At 24.9% G+C, this 20,559-nt stretch overlaps 2 protein-coding genes across 4 annotated transcripts in view; one reads left to right on the forward strand and one right to left on the reverse strand.

Moving 5' to 3' along the window:
- The window catches only part of LOC136983196 (coiled-coil domain-containing protein 112-like), a 372,297-nt gene that overhangs the window by 248,878 nt on the left and 102,860 nt on the right, over positions 1-20,559 (forward strand). The window lies entirely within an intron of this gene.
- The window catches only part of LOC136983193 (thrombospondin type-1 domain-containing protein 4-like), a 141,458-nt gene that overhangs the window by 52,541 nt on the left and 68,358 nt on the right, over positions 1-20,559 (reverse strand). For all 3 annotated transcript variants that reach the window (XM_067279858.1, XM_067279859.1, XM_067279860.1), the window contains exons 8-10: positions 4,706-4,910; positions 3,829-4,004; positions 1,381-1,732 (exon numbers count right to left, since the gene is read on the reverse strand). In XM_067279858.1, coding sequence (XP_067135959.1) covers positions 1,381-1,732; positions 3,829-4,004; positions 4,706-4,910 — 733 coding nt within the window. The remainder of the gene's footprint in view (positions 1-1,380; positions 1,733-3,828; positions 4,005-4,705; positions 4,911-20,559) is intronic.

Consider the following 20,559-nt stretch of genomic DNA (forward strand, 5'->3'; position numbering starts at 1 on the left):
AGCAAGAATGTATCAGATACCGTTTGTGAAACAAGGGCGTGAGATGGCATATTTCAGGCACATACAGTAATTACATTATGCTATACATGTAATTTTGAGTATTTATCTTTAAATAAAATTGCAAAAGAATGTAGTGAAATTTCTAATGATAATTTTTACAACGGACTATATTGAAGAAAATATAAGAAAACTATAGATTTAAGTAATATAAAACAAGTTTCTATCCATAACATTGCAAATATAGTATTTTTGAATGTGGCTTATTTTAAATACCGTATTTCATTTTCAAACACTTTACTTGATACTGTATTTTATTAACAGAAAGCCTACTTCGATAGATATGTATAATTATTATATCATTAATACGTACTAATACATTAAAATATACTTTTATATTATAGAATAACCGTTTACTTTATGAGTCGAACTTATAAATTATTCGATTGTTCGACTAACTAAATAAACAAATAATTATACTATAACGTCATTTAAACAAACACAGGTTTCACTTTAAATATATTTTTCACGTGTTTTATTAAATGACAATTGTAATCTTAAATAATTACGCATTTTATAGAATTATGTAAATATTTAAATTTATAAAAATAAAATTAAAAAATAATAAAAACAGGATATTATATTAGTAAATTTGACCTACCAAATAAATATTTATATTTATTTTCGGGATATCCTGTTAATGTTTAATACACTAAACATATATGTTTAAAAACAATAAATTTTACATAAAAGGAACACGATATTGATGTTTAATTGACGGTTTTCATTGCAATTTTCGGAAAAAATCTGAGGAAGTTTCTTATTTTTTTATTTATTTAAATAATTTTTATTTAAAATATTTTTTTAATAAAATAAAAGGCCAAGATTTGATATATAATATATCACTATAACTTATATATATGTATATATCAAATTTCTAGCAATTATAATCTTATCGCGATGATTAAGTGAACTTTTTAAAAGATTAATCGTATACTTTTTGAACATCAACTAGATACTTTTTCACGAGTTATATTCATCGACTGCTGTCAGTCTCACATCTTTCAATTTGAAATTCTAAAAATGGATCTCTCTGTATAAAGAAAGGGAGTAGATCTTTGGAGACTGAATTCACATAATCTCAGTTTCCAATGATCGTTAATTCATGTAGAACTTACGTGTAAATCTAATGTTAAAGTTAATTTGACGAGTAAAATGATTAAATATCAGAAATTCGAGTTCTTTTTTTAATGCAGGAAAAACTAAATTTAAAAAAGTAAATAAAAGTTTATAATTGTGGACACACATATAAAATATTTTTACGTTTTTAAACTGTTTTATTAATGTTTTATTACTTTAAAAATATTCAAAATATTAACTTACCTCCCCCACAAGATTGGGTACATTCGGATAATCCCGCTAATTTCCATCGATAAGTATTTTTCGATTCGAATCTACGATAATTTCTATCAATGGTATTAATGGGGTGAGGAATTTTTATCTTATTTCTATAAGTGGGATCAACAACTTGGTTATTGTCTAAAATGGAATTAATGGGATCGGGCCGATGATTTTTAGGATTTGTTAATATATCTTTATAATTACGACGAGGCGAAGTTTGAGGACCATCACGAAAGGCAAGTTGAAAATTGTTATCGGGAAATTTCATAGATCGTTCTTGTATTGGTAAAGAATATTCATATTTTATTCCCGAATTAGGCTGCTGATAAATTATCTGAAATAATAAATTCACACTTTTATTAATTAAAAGTCAGAATTTAAACGAATTTTAAATTAAATCAAACAAAAGAATTCCTAGTATTAAAGGAAAATTTAAAATTGAGCTGTTAACATTATTTTACCGCTGATTTTGGAAACGGTAAAAACATTTCATCAAAATTAAATTTGAAATAACAGTGATAAAATTATATTACTTAAGCTATAACTTGTGTATTAATTAGCTTAGCTGTAAGTAAAACATTTTTTATAATTTTATGCTGTATTGTATAAATTTCGTGGATATAAAATTATAAAAATGAAATTTATAAATTTATAATTAAAATAATAAGAATAAAGACCTTAAAAGTATATAACCATGTTAAAAAAACCATATTAAAATATGCTATTTATTGCATTTTACAACTTAAGAAAATAAATAGGAGTAAAATTGATGAGTTACAAAACGGTTCATGAATAATTCAATACGTGTACCCACTGGAAATGGAATAGACACATTTCTTCAGTAAATCCTACTTATTAAGGAAGATAAAAGAGATTCTGTAAACATTTTTTACAAGTTATTTTCTTGTTTAAATTGTACAATTCTTTTAAATAAGATAAATAAATAAATAAAAGAAGAAAACGAACGATTCTTATTTTACTATAAAATGAGAATATCTAGTCGAATGTACAGTAATTAATTTGACAATTTCTCATAGTCTGAGATAATTCGGTTGTTATCGCGATTATTTAAGTTTTGAAAGTAAAAGAACTGAGAAAATATTTTATAAAGTTTTCTTGTTTAGTTATAATCCGAGAAAATTTATTGTTAAAATTTACATAAAGAATTCCTAGCGAGGTACTTAAAACATGTTTTAAATTACGAGCAAAAATATTTAATTCTGTTTAACATCATTAATTTATGCTTCCTGCTTTTGAATATACTACTTAATAAAGAATGATTAAAAATAGCCATCATTAATATATTATATATTAAGAAATTTGTCTCCTGGTGCATTTTAAATTCATTTATTGTTACGTTAAATAGAAAAATAATGGTATAATGCCGAAATTTTCTATAAATAATATATTGTAAAATGAATTAATTTACTTCTCTTATTTTTTTTACATAATATCGTTAGTAACAAAGCAGTTTCATTTTATTGCAAATATTTTAATTCCGAAAGTTCAATAAATAATTCTTGTATAAAATTACAGTTTGAAGCAGAATTTTTTAAAGAGATTTTTGTTTCCATCGGTCTTACTATAATTAAACCACTTCTTTACGTCTAATTAAGCTTCAATTGATTGATGAACGTGAGTCGCTACATCATTTGAATTGAGATTGCCTTTTAGCAACTATAATAATATAAATATATTATCTGTGGTAATTTCTGTAATATAGATAAAGCATATATTGGTATCGATATTTTTTTCTGTATGTAATTAAAGGATATTAGCTAAAAATATAATTTTGATTAATTAAATTGTTATCGTTGTCAATTAATCAATTAAAGTTTAATTATCCGTAAACTGCTGATTTAATTACGAAAAATTAAACAAATATAGCAAGACTTAATACATATTTTTATATAAAATTTTAATTGCGAATAATTTTCTATTATTGATATTAATTCAACATGAATGATTGAAATGCTTGGATAAATATTCTAAAAATTGCGTTATACTTTTATATAATATTATATTGAATTATCTTAACCAATTTAAACTGTTTATATATGTTCCGCACATAACTTGTTTCATTATATCATATTAAATTTTTAATTATACATAAATATGCTTTATAAACTGTAAATGTATTTGCAATTCAAAATTACACGAGAAATATCTAAAAAATAAATAGTATTTTGTAACACGGTTCTAGATTTCAATAAGATAGAGAAGAAGAAAAAATTAATATAATAATTTAATATATGCGGATTATAATTACTGCGAACAGAAGTTCAAACGAGGTATAAAAACTAATTACTAAACTAATTAGATATGAGCATGCGAACGACGGAAGTCCGTAAGAGAGACGATGTGCTTCTTCGGCGGATTTTATTAGGTCTTAAAAAGGAAATGCGCTCATTTAACTGTCTCTGTACCTACCAGAAGATCGATCTCCTCGTTAGTAGGTCCTTTGGCAGTGATTGATTCGCCTAATTGATTGTTTTGAGAATCGTGGCGGATGTATGTGAAAGTTGTTCCGACGGCTTCGTAATTCCCGGACCATTTTATTGCCCAGTTTCCGTTAATGATGTAATTTCCGCTGGCAGTTCGTAGCGCTGAAATATAAAAGAAAAACTCTAACTAAATGAACGTAATAAAAAAAGTGTTTAATAAATTAATCACCGAAGATAATTGCTAAAACGATTCCTACCGATTTTAATTAAATCAATTTTTTTGCATTCCTTTCGAATTTCGTCGGAAATAAATCACAATATCGCCCATTATAATCTTATTAGTTCAATATATTAAATCTGTACAAATCTTTTATACAGTAGGCCGTTGATTTAGCGGGCTGATTGGGGAAAAAGAATGTCCGCTATTGTCGAAAGTCCGTTAAATCGAATAATGTGTTTTAAAAATACATATTAATAACGGATTTACAACGTACAGAATGTTTTTGTAATATATACTGAATAATTTATATTCGTTGACTCATCTTTTAGCGTGTTCTATTCGCGAATAAAAAAAAAGGTTATAAATCTTTCTTTTAGGACAGAAATTGTTTTTGTCCTAAAAGAAAGGAATCCTAGGATCTACTGTATTTGCATAATTTACTTGATAAATATAAAATAGGCCTATGTTAGATAACTTCATATATTTGTGCTAAAACAAAGTAACTTTTCAATAGCGAATATATAAAGCTGTTGATAAAGTTATTATTGGATTATTATTCGAATCCGCTACTATTTTAAAAACGATCAACCACAACAGAACCCATAAGACATTAGAATATATGTTAATTATTGTAAATACTTACCTAAGTAATTATTACTTTTTTTCAGTTCTGTAATATTAACATTACAGGCTCCAGATGGTATTTTGGCAATTAAGTTATAACCAACTGGCAAAGTGGGTCTCGTGTATAAGCCAGATACGATCCTGCAAGTACTGTTATCACCTCCGCAAACGCCACACTGATCGAATTTCTTGCCTGATCCCACAACACCATCGCAACCTACGGTCTGAGCAGAAAGAACGTCATTCATCAAAAGGTGGTCGTCAATTTTTCCAATAAAAATATCAGCTCCTAAGAATATAAATTATCGCGCTGCGTAATTCAAATTTAAATATAATATAAAGCCATCCTTGTCTTTAGTAATAACAATTTTAGCATTTAATTCCTTTTATTTTTATACGTAAACTAAGTACTTAAAAGTCAAAAATAAAAGCTTAAAACAACAACAACGAGGCTCGCGGCTTTTAAAAGCTTTAACATCATTAAATTCTACATATAAATAGGAAGAAAAACACTTGCATCTAATTCGATAAAAGTGAATTATCTAGAGATAAACGAGCTAATGAAATTTAATATACAGATACAAATTAGAAAATTCAATAGTTAATAATTCAAAAAATAAATTAGTATGGAAATTCAGACAATAAAGAAACAATAACAGAATGTAAAATAGGAAGGACTCTGAGAGAAATGTGTCTTATGAGGAATTGGTAACTGAATATCTTAACAAGAGTTGTTATTACTTTTAAATAATAATACATTACAACGATTCCAGGAAATTTCATTATTCTCGTAATTGAAAATTGTCCTTTGATTCGCAATCTAAAATTTAATTACATAAAAATTTACACTCGCAGATATTATTTACCTGAATAGGTAGAGAGCTGATGAATTCAATTCTACATCTTGGAATTAAAATGAACTAATTAATGCAAAATAATTTTGTGATTTAAAGCTTTCGGGGTAAATTGTATCGTGTTACCTTATCTTCTAGACAAGATAAAAGTGAATATTACTTTATTACTTTTGATCTTAAATATTGCTATAATTATAATCATCTTGGGCTCACTTTATTTACAGATGGATTTAAAATTTAATTTATATCATTTAATCATATAAATCTAATTTCAAGCTTGTCTGATTTCTAATCAATTTTATTACAGATTGAAAATTATAGTTCTGAAACTCTACTAATTAGATAATCGTAAGTTTCTTCTTTCTTCTACTCGAATAAATTTTTGCAATCAGAATATTTCACAAAGTACAAGATACTGTAAAAAATATATTATTAAATTATAATTATTTTAACTTTTAAGCCATAATCACGCTAGAGAAACTATTGCAATAATTACGAAGTTCGATAATTGCGGTTTCCTCTTCCAGTACAATAATTTAAGCGAACTGCGCCGAATTCACGATCTTTTATAAATATATTTTGATTTATTTCTAATTAATATCAAAATTTTAATAGTTTTCTCATAAGATTTTAATGGAAACAGAAATTATATAAAGTAATTTTAAAAACTAAAACATAACACAATTCATTTAACATGCTGAAAAATTATTTCTGAAACAATAAGGTTAAAACTTTATTAGAGACAGTAAATAATAAATTAGAAAGTTTAAAATTTTAGCATTATATTCCAACGTAAATATAAGCAGAATATAGCTTTGAATAGGCTTATATACTGTATTGGATGTAACTTATTTAATAAAAATTAAATTATGAATCTCTTCTACAATTTAACACGAAATTTACATAATTTTTGCAGCAAGACATTCTCGACCCGAAAAATTTTCTAACTTAAAAACTATAGGATATCAAATAATAAAAATATTGTCATTTTCAACACAAACCATTTATTTATTGTATTTATTTGATATATTTTCTTTCACAAACGTGTTGTAACTATCAAACAAATAAGTTGTTTTTTCTTTTGAAATAATTATTATTATGCATGAATTAGTTATTGTAAAAATATGCCAAAGTTTAATTTAAAAAAACAGTCGTCAAATTAAACGTAAAATAAAGAAATTTTATCAAAAACTGTCTTAGTTCGATTGCACAGTGAGGACATTTCCAAGAAAATGCCTTTAATAAACAAATTTGGAAAGAGATGTTTATACAGCGTCTAGAGATGTGAGTAAATTATATAATTGAATTTATGTTGAAATGAATTTAAATTGTGAATTAATTAAATATAAAATGAAAAGTTTGCCACTTTAATTTTGAATAAAACAAGAATCAAACTAAGCTTTGTGTTGAATAATTAAAAATTATTTAGAGATTGAATTTACCTAAATAACAATATTCCAATTACTTATGAAGGTAATTACATATAATTTAAGACTTAAAGTAAAAGTTTACCTCGAATTGTCTTTTTTGGTGTATAGTTTTATTTATTTTACAATTAATTCTATTGTTTGTTAAATTATATTCTTTATTATAAAAACTATTAAGTCATATTTTTATCTTATTTAAATATTATTTACTACTTAAATTAGATTTGTAGTTAAGTAAGTAAAATGTAATATATACGTTTGTACTTATCGTCTACGGATTTATAAAAGATAAAAATTTATTAATAGTATTCATAATACAAACAATATAATTATCTCCTCTTTATTAATTATTTATTTCATTTTATTTATATTTATAGTAATAAATAATTTATTAGTTTAACAAATTTAATAATAACTTAATTATTGGTTAATAATATAACAGAATTTTTATAGAAAGGTTCAAGATTTAACTATTAAAATGAATTTTCGAATATTTGTACAGATACTTCATAACTTGAAAGTGTAGTCACATATTAAATAATAATGTATGCATTACAAAATTTCAACGAAAATCGATTCCAACAAGCTATAATTTAAAAAAATAAAACATATTAGCTTCATTTTATATTAAGCATTGAATTCCACTTGTTCTTAGATTTTAAAATATTTAAAGAATCAAATAAAATAATAATTATAAATATATTATGTAAAACAGACTTTGCGGTTTAAAAAAAACTTTCAAAATTTACAATAAATAATATTAAACTTATATAAAAAAAAGTTATCTGAAAATACGCTACAAAGTTACATAAGATCTTTCTAATGTTATTCGAAGATCGATATTATTTTCTTTGAAGCTTCATAAAATATTTTATTATTCAGTGTGAATTTCTAAAGCTTTATGAAATTCGGCAAGGCTGTTTTATTACTGTATTAAAAACCATGCAGATACCAGCGAAACGTTTATGGAAACAGGAAAAATTGCTTCTATAAAGCGTTAGGAACCTTCATACCAAACATAGTCAAAAACTGTTACAGAAGAGTGACAAACGCTTTTGTAGAAAATGTTAACAGGACTATGACCTTTCTTATCCCAATAAGTCTACTATAAATTGGATGTTTCTTCCGGAATATATATTTCCGGATGTAACAAGCACAGAATTCATTTTAGAGAACAAACAAACTTTTCTTGATTGCTTCAAAAAGCCATTTTAGAAGCCTTTCGGTGGATTTAACTAGGGCAAATCAATTTCTTTATTCGGGATATTCTAACGTAATTTTAGTTATCTCGAATATTAAAATGCATTAATAATCCTTCTATAGCTACACACTAAATTATTTTTAAACAGGATTATTAGTAAAAAAAAAAGATATAGGCCAAAACATAGTAGGGTAATTACTACATTTTTCAGTATTATTTATATGCATAGAGACAACGTTTATGATATAAAGATTGTGAAAGCCTAAACTAATTTGTAACTTAACTTTGTAGGGAAAAAAAAAGATATAATCCTCTTAAATTTTTTAAGAAGGTTTAAGAAAACTTAATTAATATCAGATTATATAAAGATTTTATCAAAAATAACAAATGAAAAGTAGATAAAGTCTACCAAGAAATTTATCTTTGACTTCCATGTTTGAACAAAATAAAATTACTTAACCTTTTCTGGAACGTTACGGCATTAAATAAAATTCAAGGACAGACGTTTGACAAAATCGGAATTTATCTGTTTGAACAAGTTTTTATAGACTTATACGTAACCATAAATGAAGAAAATAATGTAATTACGGGTCTATAGAATAGAAGCACAACTCTAACAGAGTTCATAAATAAACATTTTAAATTCTTCTAGCGATTACACGTTGAAAATAACAACCAGTTTTTAAGTAGACTAAAAATCGAAACAGGTTTCTCGTTACTCGAAAATAATCCTCCTAAATATCTTCGTACATCTGAAACTTATGAGTGAAAAATCGATTAAAGATTAGTATATATTGACTCGCAAATAATTCTTCAGATAAATATTAAATGTAAAATACTGAACTACATTTTATATTAACATTCAGTATTTCTCTGCTATTTAAATTAGAATAGAAAACAAATGAATATTGTCTCAACTCAAATTAATTACATAAATATTTCATAATAGAAATTTTACAGAATTCTATCTATTTTAGTGAATTAATAAATAACATTGTAGTATTTATTATTAAATTAATGTTATCTCAGCAGCAGATTTCATTTAAGATTGTTTATTTTATAAATTGATCCGAAGATTAATTAATAAAACAAACAAGTCTTTTCGGTTTCTTTGGAATGTCTTATATTAATGGTATACCTTACACTACAGCAGCCTCGCATTACGGGTGGTCTTTGAGTTATAAGAAGCAGCGAGAAGATGAAAACAGAAAGAAATCTGCCTTTTTTTAATCATCAAAATTATAAATTCTTACATCGTTTCGATGAAAAGAAAAAATTATATTTCTCTGTAAATAATACTCTGTAACATAAAATTTATATAAATATTATTAAATTATACACCGTTTTGAGGGAAATTTCTTTGACAACATCAAAAGCCAGTACTGTCACTGAATGCCAAATGAATGTTTTTGCTTTTGTCGCATTTTCTCTTACTGCTGTCTCTTTGACACATTGAGCGCAGTTGTCACTATCAATTTACGGGAAAACAGAGATAAAAAAATCATTTAGTTTAAAGTTATTTGTAAATTAGAAAGAAAAAATTATATAAAAATAAAAATGTAAATAATATCTTTAAAAAACAACGCATCTTAAGTTAAGTTTTTAAAAATATATTTTAATATAAAAGAGCAGATAATTAATGAATTGGTGTCACTTTAATTAGCTTCTTATAATAATATATTAATTAATGTTTATACATTTTTTTTTCAAAATTAATTTAATAAATTTAGTGTTGTAACTATAAAAATATAGCATAAATAAATTTTAATAGACCAGTTTTCAAATGATGTATTTAGAATTACATTGGAAATTTGTAATATTGATTAAAACAAAGTAAAATAAACTTTGTAGATACAGTATATACGAAAAGATGCTTTAGTTTATTTTTAATATTTTAAAAACGGAGTTTGCCAAGAATTTTTTGTCTAAAATTGATAGTAGTTTTACTTACGTAGAACGATCATAAATCTAAGTATATTTCATTTTAAGAATGACATCACAGGTCTATTTAATAAAAAAAAAGTCTTAAAATTTCGTTGTATTATCATATAATTAAATCAGTTAAATTTTTTGTTGTAAATTATTTTTTAAATATAATATATATTATCTAATTATACTTTAGACCTGTATAGTAACTCATTTTTTATACATCGTAAGTAGGATGCCAAAATCCACGTTAAATAGAGAAATAATGTTTGCAAAGTTTTTTCTTTTTGGATCTTTGACAGTTGGTAATAAAAAAATCCGACGACGAAAGTTTTCTATGGCAAAAATACAATTCACTTGGAAGACTTTTTTAACTGAGTATTTTGTATTTATTCTTTAAGAAGTTTTTAAAATTAAAATATCTAATTAATAACAATATAAAAATTAATCGTTTTTTAATAAATATCACTTCTAATAAATTTAAGATTTTTTAAAATATTCTTACGAGTATCGAATTTAATTTACTCAGTAAATTACACTAAATTTGTTTGTAATTTACAATTATATTATAAATTGTTTACAATACCAAATGATAGTTTTTAAATAATTTTATCAACACAAACTATATTTTACCCCAGAATTATTAATTATTAACTTAAATTTAAAATAATCTTAAATTATTAACTTTGCTTTATCAAAAATTTTACAAAATTAACTTTTTCCATTACTTTTTTTATCTTTGGCTTTAATAAAGAAGTATTTAAAATTGATATTTTATAGCGAAAATGAACAATATAAAGCACAATGAAAAATTTATCAATATTTAACAAGGAATTTCATAATACAGATTAATGAAAGCCAAAATAATAAATAAATAATTATTTTTTTATCAGTCAGACTAATATATAATCCGCAACATTATATTCTTAATTTTAATATATAGGACTCTTCTTACTTCCAGGAGAAATCTGTAAATAAATTGATGTACAATACAAAAGTTCTTGTCAATATTCTATTTATTAAAATTCGATTTACTGTACTTCGCCTCGGAAATAACGATTATTGATTGAACATTGAATGCTTGATTAATGTTAAAATTTTAGCAAAACATTTCCTAACTTTGTATTAAGGTCAAGAGCTTTTAGGGTATTCATCAGCAAATTAAAGTGTTTTAATTATTCAAATTAGTTTTAATAATTATCCTCTTCACATTAACGCTACTTTAATACGGTGCCAATAAGCTTATATTTTTTCCTCGGCTCATTATAACTTTTTTATTAGAAGTATCGTAATCACTTTTAAAATAACTCTGAAAAATTATCACTAAAAGAGCAAGCAATTAATTAAAAACTGTCTGATTAAGTAATCTAAAAATTCAAATAGTAAACCTCTTTTTTATCTCAGAGTCTACCGTTCAAGATTACAATAGAATCGAGTTTTATTCTGTACAGCATTCTGTATTGAATAAAGCTATAATTCAATCGGAAGCAATCTCTAGATAGGCTTAAGTAAAAAGCTGACCTCACGAATCAGTTGAATGGATGCGGAATAGCATTCGTCTCTTACTTTAGAAAATAGTATTAAGAATTATATCATAAAATTTTTTCTTTTAATAAAATCGAGACCTTTTACGATCCTCAAGAAAAGAGGAAGAAAAACGTAAAAGCGAAACTTTATTTATTAAAACTTGGAATTTTTCATACCAAACGTTAGAATCTAGTTATTCATATGTAGTGAGTTGCAAACGTATACATCAAGAATTAAAATATAAATACTACTTTAAGATTTAAAACATTATTTCATCATTTAATATTAAAAAGGGCGATGTGATCCACTCAAAAAAAATTAGCCCGCTTTAACTTAAATGACTGCAATAAAATGAAACGGAAATAGTGAATTCCACTCAGCGTACAGTAAAGTGCTGAATTCCATGATTTTGTTTTCTTTCTTTTATATTTTTGGTTATGTCCGACCAAGTATTCGCTTTTAGAATCTTTAAAAAGTTTACACAAAAATTATTTTTTAAATCGAACAACAGCTCGAAAAATGGCGAATTTTAATCAATATTACGTTGCAAAACCGAACAGAAAAAGAAAAAAAAAACTGTTATTTTGAATTTTAAATTATCGATTTTAACTTTGCATTTTTTTTCTTTTACTTTGTATTGAAAGAGCAAACGATGATTATCTCGATATCATTATGCTAATGGTGTTAAATGAATTAAATGATATAAAGGAATACGCCTATTACTATTTTTCAAACATATACTACAAAAGCGAATTTATTTTTCTCTGTTTGCCTTTCATTCATCAATTAAATGAATAGTACTTTTGAAATTAAAATAAATAAATATTTTTTAAATAGATATAATAATAAAATGTATCATTAGTATATTTTTACAGATTCGTAATACAATATTCTTTTGTATCCGGAAAAAAGATTAAATGTTATTTTATATAATTTATAAATAATTATTAAATTCGAATTTCAAATTTCTAAATTATTTCTTTCGTTTTATCGTATATAAATAAAAGTTTTAATATACTGATTTATATTTTTTTAAATAATTAGGAAACTTTATAAGAGTATAATAAATTCTACTTTATTGCCAATGGTAGCAACTTTAAATTTTTGAAAAGACGAAATTCTGTGCATTAAGCAAACATGATTTCCGGATCAGAAGGTATTAAATTGTTCACTCATTGTTACATTATTCGATATCTCGCTATTGCAACATGACAGGCGCACTTACTAAGTGCTTCATCATGTTTTCGGTATTCACTGGAAATGTCAACAAATCTGGAATGCCAAGATTCCTAACTGATTATAATATAGATTGACTTAGACTTAATCTAAGAAATTAAACATCTTATCATTTCTCCATTCTCTATGTTAAATATTAATAAATGACTGTCTGCTCTGTAGGATAAACAACAATTACTCAAAGCACCACTATAAATTACCTTGTAGAGAAAAATTCTCTAATTAACAATAAATGATTTTTAAACAAGAATAAATAAATTCATTAATTTTATGACTAATTTCCCTTAGCTTTATAAAATTAATTCAAAACTTATTGTCGTTAAGATATAATTAATTAGCTTTTATTCCGTATTCTGTATATATTTAAGACTTAAATAGTTCTCTTGTAAACTTACTCATCATCCATCTGGTTAATGTTTTACCATTTTGCTGTTCTAAATGCGAATTATCTTTCTACTCCAATTACATTCATACTTGGTATCTTACAGACATTATACGGTTTGGATACTCCCGGATATGCACAGTCGATATACTAACAGCATGCTTTGGATATAATACACTGTATCTAAAGACAATTTGTTTTGCATTCTCTACTCTGACTTATATTTTATTTCAAATTCCAAGTAGGACTACTAAATTTTTTCCTCGTAACTGAATACTGCAGATTCAGCGAATGCGATATTTCGATTTTCAATATTTTCGAATTCTCAAAAGCATTCTATTCAATTATTCTATACAGAATTGTTGAAAATAATAAAACATCGTTTTATGTAAGATAATAATTATCATAGCTCTGTTCAGTATATATTGCATAATACGTATAACTCATTTAGAAGATACAAGAATTTGTATCCAAAATATGAATATACAGTATAATATAGAAACATTTTCATGTAATATTAATAAACATAGAAATTAGTTTTTACTACTAAAAAAGAGAAATGGAATTATATGGAGGCTTTTAGCTATTAATAGATTACATCGATAAATTTCCTCAGATCATCCATTACGAAAGAATCTGACCGATAACGGATTGTTCAGCGAGGATAATAAAACACGAGAAACACAGACTATGATACTTTTACCATAGATTCGGTTGAATTTGAACCTTTTACTTTTATTTCGATTGCAAATAATAATAAAGCATTAAGCACTTTTATAATAACTATACTTTGATCCCGTCTAATATATAAAAATTTCAAAAACATAAGCTTACGATTAATTATTAATTATAGATTTTTGTATTTTCTGAAATACAAGAAAAATTCTAGAGTATATTTCGAACTTTTATATTTGAATAACGTTGTTCATCTTTGGGAAAATGCCTTCTTGTATTATTTTTAATTATTCTTTGAACTATTTTGAACACAATTTTATTATTTCATACATGAATAAAAATGTTTGGATCACATAAGTATGTGGCCCAAATAACATATCCAAATTAATCTATTATTTTTAGTATTTTGTTTGAAAATAGCAACGTTTAATACTCTAATCATCTACGTATTTAATAAGTGATATATAAAAAAGGAAATATGTAAATAAAGAAAATATAAATGATTCAATAAAATTACAGTTTTTTTCCAATTTGTGGCATAAAGTGAAGTAATGACATAAATATTTCTCATTAAATTTAATAACGTTGAAAATAGTAAGAAGAGAGAAAGGAAAGAAGTTTTTCGGAAGTAGCGAATACAAAATAAATAAACAATTTTAACCATTAAGACAAAGCAAGAAAATTATTTAGGTAAGTCACATTAACACAATATTCAAGATACAAATAATTTAATCTAGATTTAAAGAGTATTAAGAAAAAACATAATTTAAGTATATGAAATGTGATAAACGACTGATAGATGAAACGTGATAATACAAAGATGAAATTAAGAAGAAGACCCTATTGATTTACTAATTGATTTACCCAAGTAAAAGAAAATACAATAATTGAATTTATTATTTAATTTCGAATTAGTACTAAAAAACATGAGAAGTCAATTTTATAAACCACACTCCAAAAATAGATAAGTTATTATTTTGATAACCAAATGAGTGATTAAAGTAATGACTACGTAATTTAATATTTATGTAATAAACGAGAGAACTGCCGTTATCTGATATTTGATATAACTGCTTAAGAATGGATTTATAAATAGAAACGTGGACACGATTAACTTTCAGTTCTGCTCTTAAGGTTTAGAGAACAGAGCGATCGAGACTAGGGAAAAAAATTAATTGGTAAATGATTAATAAAAAATAGATTTTATTTCTACGAAAAGAGAACTTCGTCTAGTGAAGCAATGACAGTAAAAATAAATAATTTTACACAAGTTTTGTTGCGGAGTTATATTTCGCGCAATAAAAAATCGTTTTATTAGTGTTTCTACTAGAAATACAAATAAAATCTTTTATTTTTTAACTTTAAAATTGTTGCATAAAATAATTCTAATATTTTATTATTATTATCCAGTTATTACAGATTAATTGAATTATATAAACTGATAAATTAACGTCATCCTTTTAGTGTTGGTATTCACCTACAATAGAGTATTAATTTAGAGAAATGTTAGCTTCAATAACACATTATTTAGTAGACGAGAAAAATGAGATCATCAAGAGAATAACGAAAGCTTAAGCTAGCTACGAAACTATTCTTAGTTGCCAAAAAGTCCAAAGGATCGTTAACAAGAGAAAGTCAACAGCAAACTAAACAGATTACTTTAACGAATGTTATAAATGTAAACAAAATAATACAGAATAAGTTTCACTTTGACATTTGAATGAACAAAACGAGGAAATAAAGTAACAACAAAAATAAAAGACATAAATTGTGTTTTATTTTCCGAAGTGAACAATTGACGCTAAATCAAAGATGCACAACTTAAAGTCTTTAAATCAAACAAAGAATTAAAGATATTATTGGAAAAAATAATACAAATGAGAGAATTGAATACATAAACGTCAATAAGCAAACAGAAGCAAATTAATAATGTTAAATAAATCAATCATTTTCTTAGACATTCATATATCATAAACCTATAATTAAAGACTTATCTGAAGTTAGATATGAGAGCAATGGATCTATAATTTTGCGAAATATTAATTATACGTTAAAGCGAGCAAACGATTTACTATTATTAAATTTTTTAAAACGTAACAAATATATAATGGTTTTTAATTCGAAAAGTTAATTTGCTTATTCATTTAAATTCCTTCTAAATTGATAAGACACGAGGAAAAATAATTCATATATGATTTCTTGGAAGAGTTAAAAAATCATTCCTGATAATCAGTTAAAATTATAAATAAATTTTAATTGTTTATTTAATTTTTTGTAACAGTTGCGTAAACCATGAAGTACATAATTATATTCTATGTCGTAATATAGAATTTTTAATCAAAACAATCACTTTGGATACTTTTTACTCAGAATCCGCCGAGCTTATTTTAGTTAAAATTTCAAAAACTGTTGAAAATATAGGAATTTTGAATGATAAAATCTAAAATGTTACTACTGAGACGAGAAAATACATTTTAAATCTCGAAAGGTAACTTTATCGTGAACTGAAATTTATTTTCTTTCTTTCCGTAAAGCAATATTTTAAAATTGTTTTGATAACTAGACAATAGGAAGCGGTAAAATTTCTGCGGACTTTTTTAATATAAAAATTATTATTTTAAAAATTTTACTTTGATAAATTTCAGGATAAGTTTATTTTCTCTTTACTTAAGAGAATTCTTTGAAACTATTCTCTATCGATCTGCCCAAATTCAAAAAATTCTTAGACAAGAAACAAAAAAATAAATAAAAATAAAAAGGAAGGCTAACTTTGATGGCCGTGTTATCACAACATATGTGTTATAACAGATAAAATTAAGCTATAGATATTCCGTACGACATCTGCCAATGTTAAGATATAACTTTTATTCAACCCATGTACAGTGTCGTTATAAAAATACCCGTGTACAAATCTCTAGCTTGATATAGATCATAATGATAATATCTAGAAATACAAGACAATTAACAATTTAGAAAAATCGGGGTTTATCGTAAACAATTACATTTGGAACATTTATTATTCATAAATTTAAAGACACATAAACTAATACATGGTGCTTAATTCTCGATTGTGAGTGAAACATAATAAAACAGAACATTAAAAAAATTATTTTTCGAATTAAATAAAAAGAATTTATAAAGAATTAAACATAAAATTTGGCAGTTTACCCATTTTTTTAATATAAAGGAAGACATATAAGCTTAATAAATTAATATAATTTATTAATAAACATTATTTTTGAACACCTTAATATTTAGAAATAGTTCTTAATAATTATTCATTTTTATTAAATATACATCGAATAAATATATTATGATTTATACGAGATTTAAAATTAATTCTATCGAATATTTTTCACATTACAAATAGTGGAAGAGGCGTTGTCTAGAAAATCAATAATAGGAAGTAAGCAACGGCTAGTTTTTAATTTTTTATTGAGTGGTCACGAGAAAAGTTGCAATGAAACAACTTGTTGGTCACGTTAAGAATAGTAATAATATATCAATTTTTCAATAAAAAAATAAATAGTTAGCTATCAGACTGAAAAATGAACAATAATTACGTGTTCATTTGCTGTAAATGTTTATCATCGGTCCATATCGAGTTCTGCATTTAAAACAAATTATCACAGTTACACATCATTTTTACTTTTAGTTTTAAAGAAATTTGAAACATAATTGAAGCAAAGTGGACAAGGAAAAAACCTAAATGTACTTTCTCAAAAATTGTTCAAATTATATAAATTATGAATATATCGTGATTGCCTGAAAGCACTTTCTCATTACGGACTATTAGAGATAAGCAGAAAATACAACTTCACGAAACAATTTCTGATCTTGTAACTTCGCTATCCTTTGATCATTTATTAAGAATTTTTAAATAACGAATGTTTAATGCCTTACTATATATTCACAGCCAATATGACCAATCTACGCTACAAGTATATACTGTATATATTTTTTATAGACTCGCCGCTTATTACCATCTTCAACTTTTATCATAAATCAAATAGTTCCCTGGAGTAAATCATTAAAATAATGACATTTGATGGCAAGGTTTGTCCGTCGCTAGCTTGTACTCTGCTCCATTAGTTACTTATCAATATCAATACAAGAAAATCCACAGCATAACGATTTTTTTTTCCTTGGAGTAAATAATAGAATCCGGCTTTACTAGATTCCACCCATCATTCGACCGGTTTTAAGGTCTAATATCTTAACTTTTTACATATCTAAAATTTGGAAGATTATATACAAATCGCTTTCGAACTATCTTTAGCAGCAGAACGGAGAAAAGTCGTTCCATTATTATTATTAATGTCCGCTGGATACTAGCATCAATCGCGAAAGAAATGAGCCAAAACGCATGCTGACAGATTATTTTAACAAAGAGATTAAATATAGGCGAAACATTATTTTATTTTTATTCCCTACGCAATTGCGCATAGCCAAGATAATACAAAATTACAACTTCTAAGAGTTAATTACACAATTAAAACCACTTCCTGTTAGTGAAACTCTCTTTAGATATATTTATTCAATAAGAAAATTTATAACGAAATACATATTTAGTTTCATTTTTATTCTTTTAAATTATTATCTACTACATCAAAAATAAATTAATAGATTAATTATCAAGTAAGATGGCTTAAAACTGTAGAATAAAAGATAATTTTGTTGTTTCTCATTCGTTGACGTTTCAGTTAGCATGTAATTTAAAAATAAAAAATAAAATAACTTTTTACTTATAAAAGCAAGGTGCTTCTTTATTAGTTAATGCAGAGAATATAAATCGTGATTTATATTGGGATTATGTATGTGACATTAATTAATCTAAAATATTAACAGCGTAATCAATAAAATTGCAGTGTATAACAGTCGATTTTCGAATGAGAAATAACTAATTTCATTCTTAAAAAAATATGAAATTAATGCATTTTACTTAGAAAAAGACTGGTTTTTATTGGTTTCTCGCACAAAAGAATATTACTAGAAGCAATAAATATAATTTATGTTGCCAAAATCAATAACGAAAGATTGTGGTGTATGTATCACTAAAAGAACAAATATAGAAAAAACTACGAAGTAAATATTACTGAAAAATAGAACTATATATATTTTTTATTACTAGAATAATGATATGTCTTTTTTTAATGAAAGAAAAATTTTGAAAAAGTTTACTTTTATTAATAACTGTTGAAGCCGTAAGAGAAAAAAAACCTGACAATTAATAAGCATGCTTTTTATATATCGTATAATTAAATGCAATATTACTCTCTTCTCATAAAATTAATTATATCAGACGTTTCATTTCTGCATTTAACGAATAAAAAGAATACACTTTTGTAATACAAAAATGTCACGCTCTTCGGTTATTAACTTGAACAAAATATGACAATTTTTTTGAAATATAATAATACATATTTAAGATAATCATGTAATAAATTTAAAGAAAATAAAATCATCCGAGACTAAAATATAATACTTGATCACGTCTGTTTTAAGTAATTTAATGTGATTTACTGATCGACAAGGTCAATCTTTATTGTGTTCTCTCACGTTTTGATGCATCGTCTGAAATTTTCCATTACAAATTTAATAAAATATATATCATGTGTTTCCAATTTTAATAGCATACTTTAAAAATGCACAATTTCCATTTCCTTTACATTACTTGAAAATTTATAAACCAATTACTAACATTAAAATTTTGCAATTTTTAAAGCTAAATTTATTAGCAAACTATAAAAAAATTTGCAAACTTTTAAAGTAAAAAAAAGTTATAATTATGCCTTGTTAAATTATTTATAATGTTATGAAATAATATATAATTCAAACATTATCATATAATAAAAGATATAGTCTTACTATACTAAGAAACTAATAAAAATAATCGGTAGAAAAAGTTTAATGAATTGCAAGCTTCAAAAATAATATTTAAACCTGCTATAAAAATGCTAATATAGCATGCATTTTATCGTGTTAATTCGTTCATTTAGTTTAAATAAAACTCCCTCCCATTTTAATTTAGAGAAATATAATTAAACAATGATAAAATCTAATTAAATTTTCAACTCTGGAGGACAATTCCAGCCAATGCGATACGCTGGCTTTGTCTTTTATTTCTAGAAAATCCAAAATTTTCACAAGAGATTATCGATAAAATAGAAAAAGTTGAATATTGAAAACTATCGATAATACAAACTCGCAGCAAATATTTCCTTTTTAAACTGTCGGGCAATTTTACACGGATTTTTTAAAGTGTCAAGGACATTAGTAGATGGCTAATTCTTAGAAGCCATTACATAATCGACAGCAAGAAAAACCGAGGCGCAAATAAATTGAAACCCTGGTAATACACTGCATCTATGTAACGCGTTATTGGAGAAACTCATGGTGTATAGAAAGTATTGGTTTCCTATACTCTTCATCGATGATTATTTCGAAACATCTGCAACAAAATAATGTTTCTCAAAGGCGAAATAAATTATTAGTAAACAAATTCTTTGCGAATTCCTTTAAATTTTCTCAGGTTTCGGTTAGGTAAAGTTTGTATTGTCCGCCAAAATGACAAACTATTGGCACCAGGACAAGTTTAAAAACAGAAGGTATTTCTCCCTCACCGCAATTAGCCGGATATACATT

This window comes from Centruroides vittatus, unplaced genomic scaffold (assembly GCF_030686945.1).
Source record: "Centruroides vittatus isolate TY-2023 unplaced genomic scaffold, ASM3068694v2 contig_878, whole genome shotgun sequence".
NCBI lineage: Eukaryota > Metazoa > Arthropoda > Arachnida > Scorpiones > Buthidae > Centruroides > Centruroides vittatus.